At 39.3% G+C, this 23038-nt stretch overlaps 1 protein-coding gene and 1 long non-coding RNA gene across 3 annotated transcripts in view; one reads left to right on the top strand and one right to left on the bottom strand.

The window, feature by feature from the left end:
• Positions 1–3734: 3734 nt before the first annotated feature.
• Positions 3735–23038, bottom strand: part of BMP7 (bone morphogenetic protein 7) — a 102354-nt gene continuing 83050 nt past the window's right edge. Inside the window, exons 3-7 of one of the 2 annotated variants that reach the window (XM_034433071.3) lie at positions 18375–18523; positions 13667–13864; positions 12171–12247; positions 10032–10142; positions 3735–7919 (exon numbers count right to left, since the gene is read on the bottom strand). In XM_034433071.3, coding sequence (XP_034288962.2) covers positions 7770–7919; positions 10032–10142; positions 12171–12247; positions 13667–13864; positions 18375–18523 — 685 coding nt within the window. In that variant the 3' untranslated portion in view covers positions 3735–7769. Of the gene's footprint in view, positions 7920–10031; positions 10143–12170; positions 12248–13651; positions 13865–18374; positions 18524–23038 lie in introns of both variants that reach the window. The other variant, XM_087889076.1, reaches the window with a different exon arrangement.
• Positions 20218–23038, top strand: part of LOC117674859 (uncharacterized) — a 42722-nt gene continuing 39901 nt past the window's right edge. Inside the window, exon 1 of the long non-coding RNA XR_004594015.3 lies at positions 20218–20728. This is a non-coding gene — a long non-coding RNA (uncharacterized LOC117674859). The remainder of the gene's footprint in view (positions 20729–23038) is intronic.

Genomic DNA, 23038 nt, shown 5'->3' with positions numbered 1-23038 from the left:
TTTAGTCCAGTGATGGCGAACCTTTTAGGCACAGAGTGACCTAAAACTGGAAGGCGCATGCACATGCATGCATGAGTGCCAGAGCACCAGAAACCCGCCAACCAGCTGGCTGGCGTGCATGCACGGATCGGAAACCCGACGATCAGCTGGCTGAGCTGGGGCAATGGTGTAAGTGCCCAGAGAGAGAGCTCTGCATGTCACCTCTGGCACACATGCCATAGGTTCGCCATCATAGCTTTAGTCTCTTGGAATCTAGTTTGATATATGTTGCTCTTTAACAGTACTTTGTCTATCATTTGCAATTTTATTGCAAACTCTTAACATTTTGTTCTGTATCTTTGCTCCTGAACGTCTTCAGGTGTGAAGAAGACAGGATAGGATTTTCTTAAAAGCAAGTTGACTACTACACCTGTAATGCCAAGTCAAAAGACACATTGCTTTTGGCTCAGCAAGCTGTGGAAAATGCAGTTGGTGGTTTATTCAAAAACCATGGTTAAGCAAACTACAGCTTAACCTGATGAGTGAGTGATTCTGGGCTCTCGCAGATGAAACTGATTTTTTGGATTCATTTCTACTGCCTTGATCACCCTGCAGAATGACCTGTGCTAGGAAAAAGGTGGACTGTGATCCAGTTGATCCTCTTAGACCTCTCAGCAGGTTTTCATACCACTGCTGCCCATAGTATCCTTCTAGAGTCGGGATCTGAGGATCCTGTGTTACAGTGGCTCCACTCTTATTTGGATTTCCAGAAGATGGTGCCGGGGGATTCCTATTCTTCCTCCTGGTGGTTGGCTTATGGAGTCCCTCAGCATTCTATTATATCTCATATGCTTTTAAATATCTACAAGAAACCACTAGGAGAGGTAATCTGGGAACGTGGACTGAGGTACCATCAACACGAATGATACCCAGCTGTCTGCAAAAGGCTGTTATGCTAGGAAAGGCAGAAGGAAAGAGAGCATAGCAACTAACAACAAGGTGAATGGACTCCGTTAATAGCAATAGCAATAACACTTCACAGTGCTCCATAGTCCTCTCTAAGCAGTTTACAGAGTTAGCATATTGCCCCAACAATCTGGATCCCCATTTTACTGACCTCAGAAGGATGGAAGGCTGAGTCAACCTTGAGCCTGGTGAGATTCGAACTGCAAACTGTAGGCAGCCAACAGAAGTAGCCTGAAGTACTGCATTCTAATCACTGCGCCATCACGGCTCTAATGGCAATGAATACACTATTGGAAGACCTATAAAGACAGATCATTGTGGAGAAAATCTATCTGGTTTCCAGAAGTCAACACCAGCAGCATATAATCAATTAAAAGAACCAACTTTACCACTTCTTTTCAGATAGTGTTCTAAGACACTGTTTGGACAGGGTGATAAGACTGAAGGACGGCCAATAAACTGAAACTCAAACCAGACAAGAAATAGATACTATTATTTGATGATGTATTTCTGTCCTGGAATGGTCCAGGCTTACCCTAAAGGAGCAGGTTTGCAAGTTGGGAGATGCTCCCACATCCATCACTGTCACTAAGGCCCAGGTGTGACCTTGATTATACAGAGTAGGTTTTTTTTTAAATCAAGTTTCACTTGATTTACCAACTGTGACCTTATCTGGATAGAGATAGCCTTGCAATAGTTATTCATGGTCTGGTAATTTTCCAGTTGGATTATTGCAATGTGTTGTTATGTCGGGTTGTCTTTGAAAACAGTCCAGAAAATTCAGTTAGTTCAAAACAGACTAGCTAGATTGGCTGATATGAACATTTCACCAAGTATACTGACTGTCAGTCCATTTCCAAACTCAGTTCAAAGTGTTAGTTTTGACCTTTAAATCCCTATTGGCTTAGGACCAAGTTACTTGAAGAAATACCTTTACTGTATGTACCTACCTGGACTTGCGTTAGTTTTGACCTTTAAAGCCCTAAACCCTAAAAGGGGTGGGCAATTCATTTTCCCATGGCGCCAGATGAGAAACTGGGACTGTTGAGGAGAGCCAAATCAATAGGGCTGTGAAGGTATGTACATACGTAAGCACATACGTAAATATAAAAAAAGAGATAGCAATCGCCTTCAAAATGAAAGCATGGGCCAGACAGGGACAGCCAAAGGGCTGGATGTGGCCCATGGACCATAAAATGCCGATCTGCCCAGATCTACCCTGAACAATTAAGGGCCAGATTACCTGAAGGAACACCTTTCCTCATACTGTATATACCTACCTGAACTTTAAGCTTGTCTAACAAGGCCTTCCTCCAGATCCTCTCACCAAAGGAGGTGAGGTAGACCTCTACAAAGGGGAATCTTTTTGTGTAGTGGTAGCACCTCATTTGTGAAATCCCCTTCTCAGAGAGGCTTGTTATTCACATTAGCATCATTTTGTTGCCAGGTCAAGATCTATTTGTCCTGGCTTCTTAACTGATTTTTATTTGTATTTTAATTCATACCTTGTTTCCCCGAAAATATAAGCACTCCGGCTTATTTTCAGGGAAGTCTTGTTTTTGGGGAAACACTATTATTTTAGCTTTTGAATGACTGTCTTTCAGCTGCATAGTTTTCAAGTTTTTATCTTGCATTTTATTGTACATGTTTGTATTCAAAAATTGCATCTTTTAATGTATTTATTATAAACCACCCAGAAAGCTTTGGGTATTGGATGATTTAAACATTTTCCTCCATAAAATAAACCCAGCCTTAGGGAAAAAAAATCTATCCTCTTTTGCAACTGATTTTCCCCTCCCTCTCATCGTTATTTACAATTTTGTATCTTTCTTGTTGTGGACTGTGTTTGTTAATTTGTTTTGTCATAAGCCATCTGGAAGACTTGGGAGTCAAAGTGGAATAGATGTATTTTCCACCTTTCTAGAGTATCCACATGCAAATAAGCAGAATAATTATTTGCATGTGGATAATAATGATAATAATAATTAGATAATTAGAACTGCAGAAAAAACAATTGCTACCAACCTGCCTTCCACTGAGGACCTGTATATTGCACGAGTCAAAAAGAAGGCTGTGAAAATATGTACAGACCCCTCGCATCCTGGACATAAATTGTTTCAACGTCTACCCTCAAAACGTTATATAGCACTGCACACCAAAACTAGACACTAGGACAGTCCGTCCGTCCATCCCCCTTCCCATGCCATCACTCTGCTAAGCAACTAATTTCCATAACACTGTCAAACTATCTAGTAAGGCTGTATTACTATTATTCTCATCTTTCCTGTTACCTATCTCATCTTCTTATGACTATAACTTTGTTGCTTGTATCTTATGATTTATATTGTTTATTTAGTATCTTAGTATGATTTATGTTGATTACTTATTTAGTATCCTATGACTATCACTAAGTGTTGTATCTTATGATTTTGATGAATGTATTTTTATGACGACCATGATCATGATTTATCACTTATTGCTTGTATGTACACTGAGAGCTTATGCACCAAAGACAAACTGTGCATCCAATTACACTTGGCCAATAAATAATTTTGTTCCATTCCATTCCATTCCATTCTTTACTCAAAGGAAAATCTCCTTGTGTTACATGGAGCTTATACCGACGTACATAAATGAGGAATTGTAACCTTCATTCATCTGTGGCTCTTTGAATGGGATTACATTGCCCTGACAATGAAACCCATTGAACTCAAAGGAACATTTACAGGATGGGCCTGTGAAGAAGAAAAGGAAGCGCAATAACCACATAAAAACATCACAAGAGAGGCTTCATTTTAAAGCCACATAAAATGGCAATGATTTATTTGATTAATTTGTACAAACAACCATCTAAAAACAACTGCTGTAAGGAAATAAAAAGTCCCCAAACATTTATTTGTTTCACCAGCAGTTGTTAATAAATATTTTATTAAATAAAGAAACAACATGTTTTCAAATGAGAGATGATTTTTTTTTTTTTTTTGTCGATTGCTTGGTTGGTTTTGTTTTTCCCAAATGCGACTGAGAAAAGAAATACAGAGGCTGAAATAAATAATTTTTTTTTTTGGCTTTTGTGAAAACTATTTACAAAAACATGTACAAAGAATGGAATTTAAACAGAAATTAACCCAAAGAAAAAGGCCATTTATTTTGAAAGGTTGGGAAGGGAAATGACCCTAGGAATATTATTCCCCTAATACACATAAAGAGGCTGAACTCATTCGTGAAGGTTTTCTTCCAGAATATTTACCAACATAATCTGGAAGAGAAGACACTACAGATCACCCATATATTATATACATACTCATAAGGCAGTCTCCCCTAAGATGGTGTCCTCTGTATAAACTAGGACTACAATGTTCAGAATGATGATCACATGATGGCCAGGAATCCTGCTTCTGTTGTCCCAACACAGCCTGAAGGTAAAGGGCTCAGGAAAAACACATTTTTTTTAAAAAAAAATCTAGTATAGCATTAAAAAAAAAAAGTTCCCTGAAGGAGGTTCATCAAACCCTAGAACAGCGCTGTCAAACTCGCGGCCCATGGGCCAGATGCGTCACGTGCTGGCCACGCCCACGCCCAGTTTAGTGAAGGGAAAAGTCGTGATACGTCACATGACGACGCGAGTTTAACACCCCTGCCCTAGAAAGACATATGAAGCTGGTGTAAGCATCTATATAAAAATATGCTAGGACTCTGACCTCCTGACTTAATCAGCAGGTGAAGGGAAGTTAATCTGATCCAAAAATATACTGACTGAGAGAAAAGGTAAGGATTAGAATCAGCTCTAATTGGAGGGATGCTTGAAAATCACACTAGTCCCTTTAGTTTCCCATTGGGATCTACCCCCACAATCATTCTACCTACTGGTATATGAAACAAGCTGGTTTCAAACAGTAGAAAGTCCACTTTGGGCCTTTTCCACCTAACAGCCACCCAGTCTAAAACATTTCCAAGCATGACTTCACAGATAGCAAGGCAATGTGAATCAATAAGGTTTGTTCCCAACATCCTATATATATATCACATATATACAGTATATATACAGTATGTATGTGTGTGTGTATATATATATATATATATATATATATGTACACATATATATGTGATTATTTAGAAGTTAGCTTTCGTGGTTCAGAGTCTTTGGTAGACCCATCCTCCTCCTATTTTAAAAACCAGCAATTCATCATGTGGGAACAAATCCAAGAAATTACTTAGGCACTATGGGATAAAATACTTTCTGTGTTCTATTGCGGCAAATTAACTTCATTAATTAAGCCTTATTAGCAGGAAGAAGGGAAGAAACATCTCTCTCATATTCAGGGAGACCAGAAAAAAAAAATAAAGGTAGTCCTCGATTTATGACCACTCACTTAGCAACCATTGGAAGTTATGACAGACCCCAAAAATGCTATGGTGGCTAGAGAATTCTGGGAGCTGAAGTCCACACATCTTCAAGTTGCCAAGATTGAGAAGCACTGGTATATAAGGTATGCACAGGTTTGTGGGTTTCTATTCTTTGGGCGGTATACAATGAGGTAAAATTTAAGGTTGATGAATTACATCATAATTTTATGACATTTTAAAACCAGATAAAGACCCACAAAAATGTGAACACCAAGATGTTATCTATCCTACTGGCTAGATGCTTGCAAAAGATCTTACCAGACATAATTCATCCTTCCCAGTTGGGGTTTATCAAAATTTTTCAAGCATCAGATAATTTGCATATATTATATAAGTGACATACTGCATATAGCAGAGGATGAAACAGATTCTGCTACATTAGTATCTTTAGATGCAGAAAAAGCCTTTGAATTTTTTTGGAAGCGAGTGATGATTAGATATGGCTTTCCATGGGATTTTGTCCAGTGATTGAGAGTTATTATCTGCAACCTTGCACCAGTTATAACAAACTGAATGGCTTCAGTCACTTGTTAGCCACAACATCTTTTTTTGAACTAGGACCTCCACCCAGTATTACAAGTGCGGTATTTATGTAGCTTTAGCTGATGGCATATTACACTTGCAGCTTGAAATTCAACACTTTTGTGAGTTCAGCTCCTTTAGGCTTCCTATGTAGGTTCTTATCTTGGTATCTTCTCCTATGAAACTTTCCTGAATGGTCAAAATTCTTTTTGAAACAACATACAACCCAACCAAAAGTCATATCGCCGTACATGGGCATCTTCAAGCTAATTGAGGATGAACAATAACATTCTCAAGTTTTGGAAACAATTCTACTTGATGATAGAACCTGGATTATTTACCTTGGTATCAAGTTATTGATTAATGTTTGTTCCCCATAACGGTCCTCTCTATCCAATCTTTATCCTTGTACCTTTCTCCCAACAACTTTATCCAGTGAATAATTTTGTGCGCACGATCTGTGCAGAAATAGGTAACACATGGATCTACAGATGTTGAATTCCAGCTTCTGAGCCACAGTGACTAATAATGAAACATGAGACTTACAATTCAGTAGCATCTGGAGATCACAAAATGCTTACCACTGTTCAACCGAGTTGCAATTCCATGTCATTTAGCATGGAAATATTGACAAGCTGTCCACCTCTTCATCCAGATTAGTCTGACCAACATGGCTTATGAATGGTAGCCTTTTAATTCAACAGCAATTATTGTATTAACTTTTTACACCTTTCTGCTCCCTTCCAGATTAGAGGAAGATTTAAATTAGCATTGCCAAAACAGAAAAGGGAGAAGGCACTTTTCAGAAACAAAAGATTTCTATATTGGCTGAATGCATTGTTCCTGCACATTAAGAGATTCGCCCTTCTGAATAGTTAAGAGTTTTCTTTTGCCTATCAAATTGGATTAAAGCATAGGAAAAAGAAGAAATCTTGCCAGAAAAAGTGATTAAACAATTATCACAGTAAATCTGCATGTTTGCTACTGTGACTTGGGAAATAAGATTGGCAAATTTTATTGTCAGTATTCTAGTGAATGCTATTGTCAACCCTGTTTTCTCAAACACGGGAAGCTTCATTGTGCAATTCCATGAATTACACTAAACACAGCCAACTGCGACTCAAATCTGTATGCCGTTTATCTTGAGGTCTCTGTGCTTGTATACGGAACACTATGCATGGCCATACAAAGATATTATGTACAGCCCTGACTCTTGGATTTGTAATGCTGCCTGCTCATTTTGAATGGGAAACAGGAGATCCAGCTGCAGAAAGTACAGTATATATACATCATGCTCAGTGTCTGGAATCACTGCAAAAGTTTTATAGCTGCCTTGGCAGGGAACATCTCAAACATGTAAGGCCATGGAATTTTTGTTTTAAAAAGAAGTCAAAATTCACATCTTCCTTGTAATGTGGTTGAAATAGCCAGTGGATTCAGATAAATTCATTCATACATTTTAATTCAGGTGGTGCATTTCTTTAGGAAGGAGATCTATAAACCTGTAGCACTCATGGATGTGTTCCTCATTCATATACACCTCAAATAGCTTTCTTGTTAAAAAAAAAAGAAAGAAAAAAAGGAAAAGTAAAAAATAAAAGAGGTCTGTTTCCTTGACAAGGCACTTTCAGAGAAAAAAAAAATCTGTTCTTAGAATTCATCCTTATTTTCATCCAAGATGCTTCTGTGCAATCTAAAGCCAACTATGTTCAAAGCAGCGCTTGCATCTCAAAAATCATTCCTGAACCTTTGGCCCATTTAGAAATGTTCTTTCTAAGATAGCTTTCCTTTTTTTTTTCCTCATTTTTTTTCTTTAAAAAAAAACCTCTCTATTTTATAAAAACAATTCAGTCTGCACATTTTGAAATCCCGAAATAGCTTTCCTGACTAGGCTGTTAATGGCAGCCACAGGCTCGTACCACCATGTTTCTGTATTTCTTCAAAATGACGTTGGAGCTGTCATCGAAGTAGAGAACGGAAATGGCGTTGAGTTGTGTTGGGGCACAGCAAGGCTTCGGCACGGTATCGGGGTTTATAAAGTGAACCTGGAGGCAAAGAAGGTACGAGACATCAGGATGTTTACAAGAATTTAAGCTGAATATTAAATACAAATAGAACACAACAGCACATCAGTTGGGCTACCAGAGAGACTGTAGGAATCCTGGAAACCACTAGATGGCAGGAAAGATACTGAAAACGATGAACTCATTGCTGCCATCTAGTGGCCATTTGAATTTTGCAGCCTGAAAGACAGTTTTCCAGAAATGGACTATGGTTCTTTCCCCCTCCATATCTGCTTCTCTGTTTCTACCACACTGATGTTATAACCACTTCCACTTATACTTGGAAGATCTCCTTTTCTACAAATTTGGTGATTCCCATGCAAGAATTAACAAGACATTTTTGAACTTTTTTTTTTTTTAATTTGATTTATATGCCGCCCTTCTCCGGAGACTCAGGGTGGCTTACAATGCGTTAAGCAATAGCCTTCATACTTTTGTATATTTATACAAAGTCAGCTTATTGCCCCCACAATCTGGGTCCTCATTTTACTTACCTTACAAAGGATGGAAGGCTGAGTCAACCTTGAGCTTGGTGAGATTTGAACTTACAGTAATTGCAGACAGCTTGATGTTAGTAACAGTGCTTTAGTCTGCTGCGCCACCAGGCTCTGTGAACTTTGAATTGAGCAAGCTCTGTGGGTACTAGACATTGAAAGGTACAGGGTTTTTCAACAGTTACCACCAAGTTCTATTGGAACTTGAGCCAGGAGAGCTGACACCTTGACTTCTGTACTGAGAAGACTATGATTACTGGGCTTAGAAGAAACAGATCTTGCAGAAGATCAACAAGAGTTGTTACATAAGAAAGTCATGAAAGGACAGTGAGCAAGAAGGGTGAGGATAAAAGGCTTTCTGGGTAAATGTTTAGGGTAAATAATATTATTTGCAATATATGTGTATGTTTGTGGGTATTGTGGGTATGTGGTGTATGCACACAACTCACACCCCACTATCATTAATGCAACTCGCACAGCCATAGAAAACACTTGTTTCTGTGAATTTGTGACTGTTCTTTAGATATTCTTCCTAGTCTTGGGAACTGGTGATATGAAGATATTATTGATATGAATAAAATAATCTTTCTCTTCCACTTTTTACTTCTTTCTCTCCTCCTCTCTTTTGTGGGGAAAGCTTTCATTGGATCATTTTATATCCAAGAGATACAGCACTGGGTTTCTCAAATATCTGGATTATTTTCTTAGTACTTTTCAAATTCTCATTCTTGGTGAAAATATAATTAAAAAGGTAAAATAATTCACTTTTATTCACTTTTTATTTTTATGGTGAATTATAAATACATATAGACACATGTTAATTGGTTGAGCTTCACACTCTTCCACCCTGTCAATGTTTCCTCCCATTATTCAACTAGAAGATCCAGTTTTGGCACCTATTATTACCAACACTTGATTTCCTCTGATTGCATGGCAACTTTGGGTGTTGCCCAGAGAAGACAGGTTACCACCATCAAAGTAGCTGAACTAGCTATTCCTGAACTGTCAATGTAGCTGCAAGGTCTTTACTCATAGTGTCAATTAATAATTAGATCTAGTTTATAATCTCAGAGTAACCCAATATCCTCTCCCATGGAATTTTAGTTCCTGATAATCTGTGATGATAGAAAATATCGCTCAAATTTTTCTTATGTCAAGTTTTTTGAGGAAATATGAGAAGTATATTGCTACAAGAAAAATGTGTCTAGTAAGATATATTTGCTTAGCATGAATAAAAACAGTTATCATACCCAACAGGGCAAGAGGAGGAGAGGACAGAAACTGCCATCCTAGTTAACAATGGCAAATTGTGGATACATGATTTAAATTTGATGATGTTACCTAGTTTGGTAATGAAAGGTTTGCAAGCAAACACCAAGCTCAGAGAGCACCAAGGACTCCACAGAGTTCACCAAATACCGTCTACCCTGGTATCAGACAAATTACCAAATTGAAGATATAAGAAATGCTAATGTGTAGTTAATGATTATTTTACTTTCCTGAAATCCATATAGTTCACCTCTCTTATACTTTCTCTTTTAATGGAATGACACTGATCAGGCTACAGAACTGTTGCGAAAGACGCTGAAGATAAACTTACCAGTGTCTGTACAATAGCATGATTTGTTGCATTCATGTAAGAGTTCAATGGAAAAGCACATTCTCCTTCGCAGTAATAAGCAGCATAGCCTTCTGGAGCGATGATCCAGTCCTGGGTGAGGCAGAGAGATGGAGAGGATTTAATAAGCTAAACATCATCATTTTTTTTCGGCCCCCAAAATTCTTGAAATTCATCTGTATAGATATAGGACTTTCACTTAAATGGGAATTTAAAACTGAATTGGTTAGATAATATTGTTTTTATTTTAATTTATTTCTCTAGATTGTTTCCCCCCACCCTGTGTTTCTCTTTTAAAAGTTGCAATAAAAGAACGATGATAAAAAGGATGGGGGTTAGGGGAGGTTTACTTTAGCTTAAAACAGTTTAGGGATTATGTAGGCCTAAATTAAAGTCTCTGGTCTGTGCTATCATCTAAAGATCAAAGAGAGGGTTAACAAAGCTTAAGCTTCATTTCCTGCCACAGGCACATTCATTTATCCCTAGACCCAGTACAAGGGTATCAACTCCGATGGGGTTGCTGTGGATTTTTTCCCTGTTTCCCCTAGAGCAGTGTTAATTTTAATTGCTTCCCCTAATGCTGAACCGGGAATTCTGGGAGTTGAAGTCCACACCTCTTAAAGTTGCTGAGGTAGAGACACATTGTATTAGAATGACGTTTTTTTACTTCTTCTTTTAAAAAAAACAAAACAAAACCCCTATTATTAGATTTGTATCCATTCCTTATCAGTGGTTAAGGTACCAAACTGGGAGACTGTGAGTTCTAGTTCCATCTTAGGCATGAGAAACATCTGGCTGACTTTGAGCCAATCCCTTTCTCTCAGCCCTACCCACTAAAGGTGGCTTTAAAATTACTGATTCTTTTGGTTTATAAAGAAATTTAAAATTCTGGCATGGTTCAGGAAGAGAGCCTTCTCTCACATCACTCCTGCCCTTTGGAATACACTCCCCCCCAACCCCAAAAACGAGGCAGGCCCCCTGGCATGGCATTTCCCCCCAAAAAATTGAAGACCTGGCTCTGCCGACTCACTTGGGGTTCGCAGAGGAACACACAACTTTGGTATTGTTCAAAGAAAACCAACTGAGACTCTCCATAGACACACAACTTTGGTGTTGATCAGTACCTCGAAGGCCCTTCCTCTGCCTTTTTAATTTTAATTATTTCATTCCCGTTTACACTGCCTCCTATTGGACTAAAACGCACATGATTTTTACGCTATAATTGTACACCACTCAAAGTGGCTCTTCAAGTGAGATGGGCGATCTCCAGATTTGATATAGAAATTAAAAATAAATAGATAAATACATTAGTGGAACTGAATCTACTACCATGTTTCCCCAAAAATAAGACTGGGCCTTATTTTATTTTCTTATTTTTGGGGGGGAGACTCCTATTCATTTTTCCCCATGTACGGGAGGCCCACTTCTTCTGCTTGCTTGCGGAGGGGTCAGGATGCTGAGCAGTGGAGCTGCCCCACATGCTCTGCACTGGCTTACTTCAGGCCCCCCGCAGCCAGGCCACCCATGGCCCAATACCTGCCTCGCCTCGTGGCCACGGCACCAGAACACCACTAGGCTTCCTGCTCTATTGTGGCTGTGAGCAAGCAGAAGAAGTGGGCTGGTGGCCATATGGGCTGCTGCTGCACATGACTGCTGGTGCTGCCGCTGCGAGGCAGGTGTCGGGTTGTGGATGGCCTGTCTGTGAGGGCCCTGAGGTAAGCTGCTGCGGGGCATGTGGAGCAGTTCCACCATCACAACACCTCGCCTCATGGCTGCAGCACCATGAGCAACCAGACAAAATGGGTGGCCAGCTGTCTGGCTGCGCAGGTTCTTAAGTAGGGCTTATTTTGGGGATAGGGTTTATATTAAGCGCAAAAAAAGTGCTAGGGCTTCTTTTCGGGGAAACGGGGTATAAGGAAAGAAAGCTTGCCCTGGAATTATTTGCAAGCAACATGGAAACCTGCATGATTTTACCTGTCAAAACAGGTTTGGCTTTTGTTTTTCTACAATTTTGGACATAATAGAAAAAGGAAATCACGTTACCCACTTGAAAATTAGTAGACTTAAAGCACAACCTATTATTAGGATCTCTAATTCCAAGTAAAAAAAAAGTAGCATTACCTGCCAGCCAAGATCCCTGAAACTGACATAGAGTTCATGTTTCTTGCATGCTTGCCTCTGATCATTGCTGCTGTTTTCTGAGTTGGAGAGCGTTGGGCAGAAAAAGAAGGCAAAGCAAAGTTAGACCAACTGTCTTGCAGCAATCAGTCTGACAATTTTATTAATAATGCATAGACTAGCACTGGGAATGTAGTTACATGCATACACGACTTTTTGAAATATTTTTCTAAAATCATGACAATATCTATAAACAGTGTAATAGAATCCCATGCAACCCTAGAAGGATTTATGTATCTCTCAGCCCCACCCCCACCCCACCAGGTTACTGTTGTGGGGAAAATAGGAGGAGGAAGGAGTATTAGGTATATTCACCATCTTGAGTTATTTACAAAAATAATAAAAGTGAGATATAAATAAATAAATAAGAGATTAAAAGGATGCCAAAAATTAATCCATAAAACCTACATATTAATGGTTCCTTAATATTCCTCCAACACATTAATGTATTGATCTGAATTCTATAAACATTTAAACAACAGATGTAGTAGAAAGGTGAAGAGAGTTTGAAGAAAATTTGTGAAAGCATAGAATCTCTACACTGCAGCACAGGTGCAATTCCCAAATCCAATAACTTCCTTCTTTCCCTCTCTCCCTCCCTTCTCCGACCCCTTCCTCCCTCCTTTCCTTTCTTCCTTCGTTTCTCTCTCCCTCCTTCCTTTCTTCCCAAGCACAAAATTGTGGTGATGGCCAATCATAAAACTGCCATACGTTGAAAACCAAAACTGGTAAGGTTCCTTCATGGAAGTGTGACTAGGTACATATTCTATAGCTTTCTCTTCATAATATAGACATTGTCTATATCAGAGGTCTTCAACCTTGGCAATTTGAGGACATGTGGACTTCAACTCGCAGAATTCCTTAGCCAGCCATGTTGGCTGGGGAATTCTGGGAGTGTAGTCCACAAATCTTAAAGTTGCTAAGGTTGGAGACCCCTGGTCTATATTATTGTTGCAAAACTGTACAACAATAAAAATTCAGCCCCTTGGTCTAGTTTTCCAAGCATCATACCTGAAGAGCCCAGGATATAGTCCTTAGCTGTAAGAAAGTGACCTCCAGATGAAACATCGGGAGCAAGATACTTTTTCTTTTCTAGAGTGAACACTGAAAGCAACGTCCCTATTTTGTGCTGAATTCAAAGGGTCATTTTGTTTCAGATTTAGAATGCTCAAAATGGCTATTCTGACCTAAGAACGTTTTACACACTCCAATTGTGTAGTAGAGTTCATTGTGTTTGATAACTAGTTGGTTGCAGAGAAGCATTTCTCAACATCCAAGCATGTTCACAGCAGAGAAAGCCATGCTCGGATTTCGTTTCTTCTCAGCTAAGATAAAAAACAATTTAGGAAGGAGACAAAACTACCAGAAACAACTTTATTTTCTTAACTTAATCCCCCAAGATTAATTTTATGGAAATCACAAACCTAATGTTTGCATACCTCCAAGATTTGACACTCGAAAGGCTTCTTGATTTTTAGGTGCCTTTGAACGGTTTTGGTTCCGCTGTTTACCTCCTGTAGAACGGATACTTCGGAGGTGCACTTCGGTAGCTTTGAAAAAGGCCACCGTAAATGGCTGCTTGTTTTGTGGACCATGCCTTCCAATGAGACCAGCAAACTTGGGATTGATGCTTTGTCCTAAGTGGAAAGAGAAAGAAGGGAAGACACGCAAATTAGTTTTGCAAATGAATGTTGCCTATTTTCCAGTTATGCCAATAATAATGGAAGCCTCCAATGAACATGCATGTTGACACTAGTGGTTAGAATACAATACCTCTGGCTAACCAGGGATCCTATTCAGCAGGTTCTGACAGGTTCTGGAGAACCGGTAGTGGAAATTTTGAGTAGTTCGGAGAACCAGCAAATACCACCTCTGGCTGGCCCCAGAGTAGGATGAGAATGGAGATTTTGCAATATCCTTCCCCTGCCACGCCCACCAAGCCACACCACTCCCACCAAGCCACGCCCACAGAACCGATAGTAAAAGAATTTGAATTCCACCACTGTGACTAACTCTGCTCACAGCCAAGAATTCGATCCTGATAGAGACCAAGGTTGACTCAGCCTTCCAGTTGGTAAATTGAGGACCCAGATTGTTGGGGGCAAGATGCTAACATTGTAAACCATTGAGTGTGTATGCTGTAAAGCACTAATTGCTTTTAAGTGCTATTGCTATTCCAATGGAAATTAATGCTAGACGTTTCATACAAGAAATGGCTCAATTAAAAAAAAAATCATTTTCCATTTTGAAATTTGCCGTTGCTAAAGCAATTACCTCTATTAAAGCTACGTTACTCCAGGTCAACTTCCAATATGAATTTCTCCTACTCTTTGGTTTCTTTAAAAAAAAAAACCAAATGTGGTGGGGGAAGTTTCTTGAGTTCAACCATTTATAATTTAATGTGCTCCTGTTTTTTTGTTTTTAAAAAGAGCCATAAAACTAAGTCCAACAGACTAGAATTCTCCTTGGAAAGTTATTAGTTGAAAATAAAAATGTCCTAAAATAAAAGCTGGTGTGTTTCCAGAAAACATCCATTTGAGAGATAGACAGAAACAGCTTTTTCTTATTAAAAGACATCACAAATAATTTGTTTAGTCTTATGTAAACCAAAGATAATTTTGAGGACTACTGCAACGGTCTTTACATGGGGCTACTTTAACGTTGCAGTTGGCTCAGAATATAGTGGCCCATTTGCTGGTTAGTACACCGACATTAATGGCCCTGGCATATGTTACAAATATGTTTCTGGGTACAATTCACACTGCAGGTTGCATCAGTGGTGGGATTCAAAATTTTTTACTACCGGTTCTGTGAGTGTGGCTTGGTGGGTGTAGCATGGCTTGGTGGGTATGGCAGGGGAAGGATACTGTAAAATCTCCATTCCCTCCCCATTCCAGGGGAAGGTTATTGAAAAATCCCCATTTCCTCCCGATCAACTGGGACTCGGGAGGCAGAGAATAAATGGGGGCGGGGCCAGTCAGTGGTGATATTTACTGGTTCTCTGAACTACTCAAAATTTCCACTAGCGGTTCTCCAGAACTGGTCAGAACCTGCTGAATACAACCTCTGGGTTTCATCCTATGAAGCCCTTTGGGGCTCAGCTCCAAGTATTATTGGGATCTGTCCAATATGAGTATCCCAAAGGAAGGGGCTAATGGTGGTCCATTTTGGGGAAGTAAAGTTGAGGCCTGAAGATCTGTGATGGCTCCTGTTCATGGAACAACCTCAGCTTGGAAGCTAGATTAGACCCCTGTCTAGTAGCCTTCCAGAGATTGGTGAAAGTAGAGTGTATTGAGGGACTTAGGATTTGTTGAAAATCAGACGGTCTATCTTAATAATCAGACAAACTGATTGGATGTGGAACAGGATACATGAATGCTCTTAAATGCTTTAGAGATCTAGCCCCCAAGTTTGTAATGCAAAGGAACTTATCAACACTTTGTGAGACCATCTCATCATCATTTAACTGCCAGGACGGATTTTTCAGAGGAAATTTATTCATACCAATTCCAAATAATACCAGTGGATTTCTGGGGCACACGGTAGTCACCAAAAATATGGCAATTTTTAAAACTCCCTAGCATACCCATTTAGTCAATAATGCTTATAATATCAATAATATTTAATCTATTCAGTTGTTCAGGCCAAATCATTCATTCTTAAATATCGGAAGTATAGATTTGGAAAATTTGACACAGGATTTAGCAGTCATCGTTTTCTTTCTTAAATGGTATTTTATAGATAATTTAAGAAATAGATTTTATTTAATTTAATAAATCTTTTAATTCAGCGGTCCACAATCTTTGCGGCTTGGCAGCTCGGGGAGAGGGGAACTGGGCCGGATGAACAGTGGGCTAGCGCCAGTGGTGGGTTGCCCCCGGTTTGCACCGGTTCTATAGAACCGGTAGTAAAACCAACAAGAGGCTCCGCCCACTGACCCTGACGTCATGAAAATGCTTCTGTGCTTGCGCAGAAGAGTGTGCGAGTTCACACGTGAAGCTCGCATGCGTGGCCCTGTTGCGAACCAGTAGTAAAGGTAAGTAGAACCCACCCCTGGCTAGTGCACATGTCTGCGCAGCAGCCCGCTTGTCACACAGCCTGATTCTGACTAGGCCACAGCCTGGTAGTGGCCTGTGGCCCAGGGCTTGGGGACCCCTGTTTTAAGTAAAAGAAGAAAAAAAAGCTCTCATTCCTATATCTAGTAACTCCCTATCTTGGGCTCTAATCTCATTATAGTGGAAGTTCCTTTGCAGTCACTCTGATGATTTCTCACGAAGTCTTTAGAGAAAAATATAGTTATATTAATTTTAAAGCAATACCCTTCATTCAGATGACAAGATGCAAATATGCTTTAAACTAGCTATGGCTCTTAGTCTACATTCATTGGACATTTCCTTAGCTAGGGAGGCCAATAAATTGCACCGGATTTAGTGCCCAGCATGTATGTCTAGTATCAAGCTGCATAAGAGTTTTCTTCAACTTGCCACTGCAATGAGACAAACAGGATATGAATGAGCATGTAAGAAATCAAGTTAACTTTACAAAGTCAGCTATTGCTCCAATATAATGTCAGGAAGGAAAGCATTCACGGACTTAGAAGATAACAGAATGCCTGAGGCTAATGGATTACTTTAGCCTTTCTTGCATTGCTTCATTTAACCAAACTTTTTAAGAATAAACAAAAACTCACTAAAATTCCCTCCTTCCCTTCTCTCTTTTTTCTTTTTCTTTCTTTCTTTCTCCTTCTTTCTTTTTCTTTCTTTTCTTTTCTTTCTTTCTTCTTTCTTTTTTTCTTTCTTTCTTTCTCTTCCTTTCCTCCCTTCTTTCTTTTTCTTCCTTCCTTCCTTCTACCATTGTTCCTTCCTTCCATCTACCATTGTTGGATTTAACTATCAAAGAATACCATGTTTCCCCGAAAATAACACCCGGTCTTATATTTTTTTCAACCCCGAAATAAGTGTTTGGCCTTATTTTTGGGGAGGTCTTATTATTTTGGGGGGCATGAAGCAAGATGGGGCTCCTCTTGCCGTCTTACCTGAATTCCAGCTGTGTTTAAATATTTTTGGGGAGGGCTTATTTTTAGGGGGAGGCTTATTTTAGTGCATGCGCTCAAAAGCCCAATTGGGCTCATTATCAGGGGATGTCTTATTTTTGGGGAAACAAGGTAGAATTTGTGATCTATATACTATGTCTATAACCTAACCTGGGTGAAACAGTGCATTATAGGGTGACAATTTTTTAACCAATTTTACTATCTTAAGAATGTGTCCAAAATCCCATGGAATTGAAATCTGGAAAAATTATGGTAGCTTCAGTGCTGACGTACTGCCATCCAGAAGTTCAACAGACCATTCCCATCCTAGCTTTCTGGAGACTGGGTACATCAATCCCACCAATGGCTGCCAAAGGTAGTCAACCATGAACTAGCTATCAGGAAGTCAGAAGTTATTTCCACTCTCACTGATTTTCTGCCTTGGTCATTCTGTTTCCCTGTTTAAGTAAGAAAATATCTCTGAAACGATGACCAAATAGGTCATGAGTTGTCTAGTTACTATTGAATGTGAGCTTATGTTTCAGTTAGAACTTCAAAATGCCTTCAAAACCATCCCATCTAGACTCAAATCTCCATGAGGTGAATGAAATAGTCATAAAACTCAAGTCAACGCCCACATGTACTTTTCTTACATTAACAAATTTAGCTTGTTCTTATTAGTCTTCATTCAGTCTAAGGAGGAAGATGTCGGATTCTGATAGTTTCTTTGTATCACCAGAGGCAAAAACAAAACAAGAAATTACTTGATCTAAAGGGTTTAGCTAAAATGACTTCCAGGTGCACATAATAATCTTTGGAGAGCCAATGGAAAGTCTAAACCAGGTTTAAAAACCATTTTGGGAGAGATAAAGGAGAATAATTGAAGTTAAATCAGTGAAGAAGACAATAACTAACCAAGGACCTTGTTTTCCTTTTTATGAATCTTCATCCAGATATAGGTCATGCAGCCTTACAACAGAGGACACCTTTGAATAAACAACCATCCTCTCTACCAGGGGGACACATGAAAGTAACACCATCTCTAAATACAACTGGTTATTATCCCAAGCACAAATTGTAAAAGATTTGCCAAAATGTTATTTTCTTATACTCACCATCTATACTCTCCACTGATAGCTGCAGGCCAAGATTGTGCTGCGGATTTACCACCCAGTGATTACTAGTTGCTGTAATATCAAATACCAGCCAACCTTCTTCTTCAGCCCAAATTGTACGAGTATCAAGTAAGAACAAATCTGAATCCCTAGAGACATAAAATAAAAGGAAAATGGGAGAGAACATCTTTCAAAATTTCTAGAATTAAGATTTTGTGTGTGTGTGTCTGTCTGTCTGTCTGTCGCGATGGCTCAGTGGTTAAAGGCACTAAACTTGTCAGCTAGAGAGCTGACAGCCTGAGTTTGAGATCCGAGCATCATGCAACGGTGTGAGCTCCCATTCCTTGCTCCAGCTCCTGCCCACCTAGTAGTTTGAAAGGATGTAAATGCCAAGTAGACTAATAGGTACCACTTTTACAGACATTTTCTGTAAAACCATTTCATTTCCTGCAAGGACTTGAAAAATGGAGAGCAATCTACAACCTGTTGGCTCAAACATTCTTTGCAATTCCCAGAAGACTTGCTGACAGTGCCTCTAAAATCTGCCAACTTTCCACCAAGTATTTGCAGCATATCTTTCTGCTCCTTTTAGACTGGAACAAGGACAATTATTATCAATTGAGGTTTAACTACAATCATATTCAAAAAATCCAAGTCTCAAAGAAAAGAAAGCTTTGTCCACTGCAGTCCTTCTTATCTAAAAGTAGATAAGAAGTAACTTCTGAAACAGGGGTCTCCAACCTTGGCAACTTTAAGATTTATGGACTTCAACTCCCAACTTTAAGACTTGTGGACTTCAAGCTGGCTGAGGAACTCTGGGACTTGAAGTCCACAAGTTTTAAAGTTGTCAAGGTTGGAGATCCCTGTTCTAGAATTCCATGTAGGAGTTGCTAAAGCTATTATTTCACCATAAAATCTGGTGACCATCATCTACAACAGCAGAAGCTTCCAGGTAGATTTGTGATGCAGTTCTACTTAAGGCAGTTATATATGATGAAGGCTTCAAAGCTTTGTACAGGTAATCCTTGACTTACAACCAATTTACATTACAATTTAGTGACTAAAAGTTACAACTGCATGAAAAAGTGACTTATGACCAGTTCTCACACTATGACCACTGCATCATACTCACAGTCATGTGATCAATTTTGGGGCATTTGGCAACTTGTTTGCGTCTATGACATTTACAGCATCCTGGGGTCATATGATCACCACTTGCAACCTTCCCTATTGGCCTCCAGCAAGCAAAGTCAATGGGAGAAGCCACATGTGTTTAACTATCACATAATTCACTTAACTGTAGTGATTTGCTTACAACTGTGGCAAAAAGGTTGTAAAATTGGGTGTGATTCATTTAACAACAGCCTTGCTAGCAATGTAAATTGTGGTCCCAATTGTGGTCGTAAGGTGAGGTCTACTTGTAGAATGCACCACGCAAGGTACATGCACAATGCTTTAGTCTACCCTACCATCTTGGCACAACTGAGGAAGCTGGAGCCCAATTGAGTGTTGAAACCCACAAATCCTAAAATAAATACTGGGTTATACTTCAACTGTTTTGAATGAGGATATCATCCCATCGATCCTTTCTCAGCTCTATGGATGGTATCATATATCATTTCATAGCATGTCATAGCATGTCACATCATACTTCTATGTTTTTGTTCATGCTCATTTTTGGACTGTGGTGATCCACATGCTATTCTAGAGCTTAACAGTGTCCTTAATTCCCACCCCAGACAAACTGTACATTCCTCATACAATCCATTTTGTAGTAAATATAGGCCACTTGGAAGTTGCAACCGTTTGTGCAAGGTTCATAATTGGATACACCAACACGCCGGCTTCATTTACAAGCCCGTTTTGCTGACTTGCATGCACCATCTTGCCAAACATCCTGTGAACACGTTTGCACAGATATTTGCGTAACTAAATTACTTTGTGTGGGTTCCAACTGAAGCACAGATAAACCCATCTGTATAGTTATTAAAATCTTAGGGCGCTTTATAAATTCTTGAACGACTACTGCTACTATCAGTAGAATGGTTGTTTATAGATAAAAGAAGCACCAAGCCACAAAGCATACTCATTAAAAAAAAAAAAAAGGCAGAGGTGTGGAATTTAACGTTCAACAAAGGAGTAGAGCAACCTCAAGAGTAAGCACAAAGATCAAGCAAGAAAATCATGAGATCCGAGACAGAAGCAATATCTAGATTACTTCTTTCTGATCTGCGCAGTTACGTATGTGAGTTCCTTGCTTGAACAGAACAACTTCTGGACCATCTACAACAAACCTAAAGTCTCACATCTGGGACTGCCTCAAGACCAGATGAAGGAGAGTATGCGACATGACGGTAAGCACTTTCTCTTGCAAGTTTTCAACAACAGGAATATATTAAGCAAATTCAGCTGTGATCAACAGTTTACCCATTCGAAATTAAGTCTGGGTGAAACGTTACTAAATTCAACTGAGTTTTCCTAAACCAGCTGGTAAGCTCTCTCGTTTCAGCCTTTTAAATGAAAACTAATGAGGCAATTATCATCAAGGTTTTATGGGTGGCACACCAATACTCAACCATCTGGCAGAGCAGAGGTATTCATACTTTTTTCATGCTGGTAGATTCTGAAAGCACTTTATGGGCATTTTCAGAAATTACCAGGGGTTGTAGATGGGATTTACCAGAAGGCAAACAAATGAGAATATTCCCAATCACCTGCTTTAGTTTTCTCCTTACCACTTCTGCTGACCTTGTCCTATTCTGGGAAGATCAAGTATTGGGTTGCGAACTCCTTATCATTTTATTTCATAAGTATAGCATATAAAGAGTCGGGAAGAATTCTTTAAATGGGGCTAGAGGCTTGGGGCTTGGCTTTACAGCATGATATTTTTACATGTGATTTTTAATTAAAAGTAATTGAGCTAAGCATGGAATCTGCCAATCTTCTTCTCAGCGTTACTAGTACCTATCTCTTCCCACTTATGGCTATATCCATGTTGCTTGTATCTTTACAACCTATATTGTTTTTACTGTTTCTTAGTATGATTTGATTGCTTATTAATATCCTATGACTATCACTGTTGTATCTTATAATTCTTGATGAATATATTTTATTTTTTCTTTATGTACATTGAGAGCAAAGACAAATTCCTTGTCTGTCCAATCACACTTGGCCAATAAAGAATTCTATTCTATTCTATATCGAGACACCCTAGGACTCAGATCTTTCTGTCTTTCTATCTGTCCATCCATCTTTAGAACCGCCCATTGCCCTCACAACTCTGGATAATTAGGGCAGAGATGCCAAGCTGATCTCTGAAAAGCTTTTGTTCTGTTTTGTGACATTCATCCTCATATAACAGCTAGCCACCAGAGGATTTTTTAAGGAGCTGGGAAATTGTTCTAAATCCCCAACTGAAAGATCTTTCTGTAGATATTGAAGCAGAAGATAATGTGATGTAATCAATTTGATCAGCAAATCTGATCAAGGTGAAAAGACTTAACAATTTTAAAAGTACTTTCCGTAATAAAGTCCTAATCCTATCTATCCTCAATGAATTGCACACTTTTTATCTTCAGCAAACTTTTTCTACATCAGACAGTTACTTCTCCATTTTCAAAACAATCCTAGTGTATTATATAGAGATGTTACGTACACCACAGAATGCATATTCAGGTAGTTTGGAGGACAAGGACTAACTCTTGATCGGCAACCTTGATTTAATAAAAAGCATATCTTAAGACAAGATCTTAAGATCATAACCTTGTGGGGCTTGTGGACAAATCTGAAATTATGAAAGAGATAAATTGCTGCATCATGGTTGCTCATTACTTTATAACAATTTGATCATATATGTGGGGCCCACCAACATTCTTGGAAATTAATTGTGCTTCAGGCTGGCAAACTGCTTTACGGTGTGCTATCATTTCACTCTCCTTTTAAATTAAAATCATATTTTAGACAAATCAGATAGCATAGGCAGCCTTGGGAGCCCCAAGGTCTGTAAGCACCATGTGGGGGACCCAGGTACAGCTGCATCTTAGAAAGACTGGTTATGGTACATCAGCCAGTCACTTTTCAAGAAAATGCGGCAACTATTTCTGATCATCCCATCAGGGTGTCCCTACTAAAACAGTCGTTGGCTGCTAGAGTCTTTCTGAAGATTTACGGTTTTGAGAAGATTTTGCATTGCAAATGGAACAAAAAGTGCCCTGTATGTTCGTAAAATAAATACACGCATGAGCAAGGAACTCCAGGTCAGCCCTTCAAGGCAGGCCACCCTAAGAAACAGACACCACAAGAAATATTAGAATTCTATTTTATTATAGTAACAGAATCTAAAAAGGTAAAGGTTCCCCTCACACATATGTGCTAGTCGTTCCCGATTCTAGGGGGCAGTGCTCATCTCCGTTTCAAAGCCGAAGAGCCAGCGCTGTCCGAAGACGTCTCCATGGTCATGTGGCCGGCATGACTAAATGCCAAAGGTACACGGAACACTGTTACCTTCCTACCAAAGGTGGTCCCTATTTTTCTACTTGCATTTTTTACGCGCTTTCGAACGGCTAGGTTGGCAGAAGCTGGGACAAGGAACGGGAGCTCACCCCATTACGCTGCACCAGGGATTCGAACCGCTGAACTGCCATCCTTTCGATCGACAAGCTCAG

This window comes from Pantherophis guttatus, chromosome 3, assembly GCF_059756535.1.
Source record: "Pantherophis guttatus breed Tessera chromosome 3, ASM5975653v1, whole genome shotgun sequence".
NCBI lineage: Eukaryota > Metazoa > Chordata > Lepidosauria > Squamata > Colubridae > Pantherophis > Pantherophis guttatus.
Note: the sequence above shows the minus strand (reverse complement) of the source record. Positions and strands in the feature narration are given on the sequence as shown.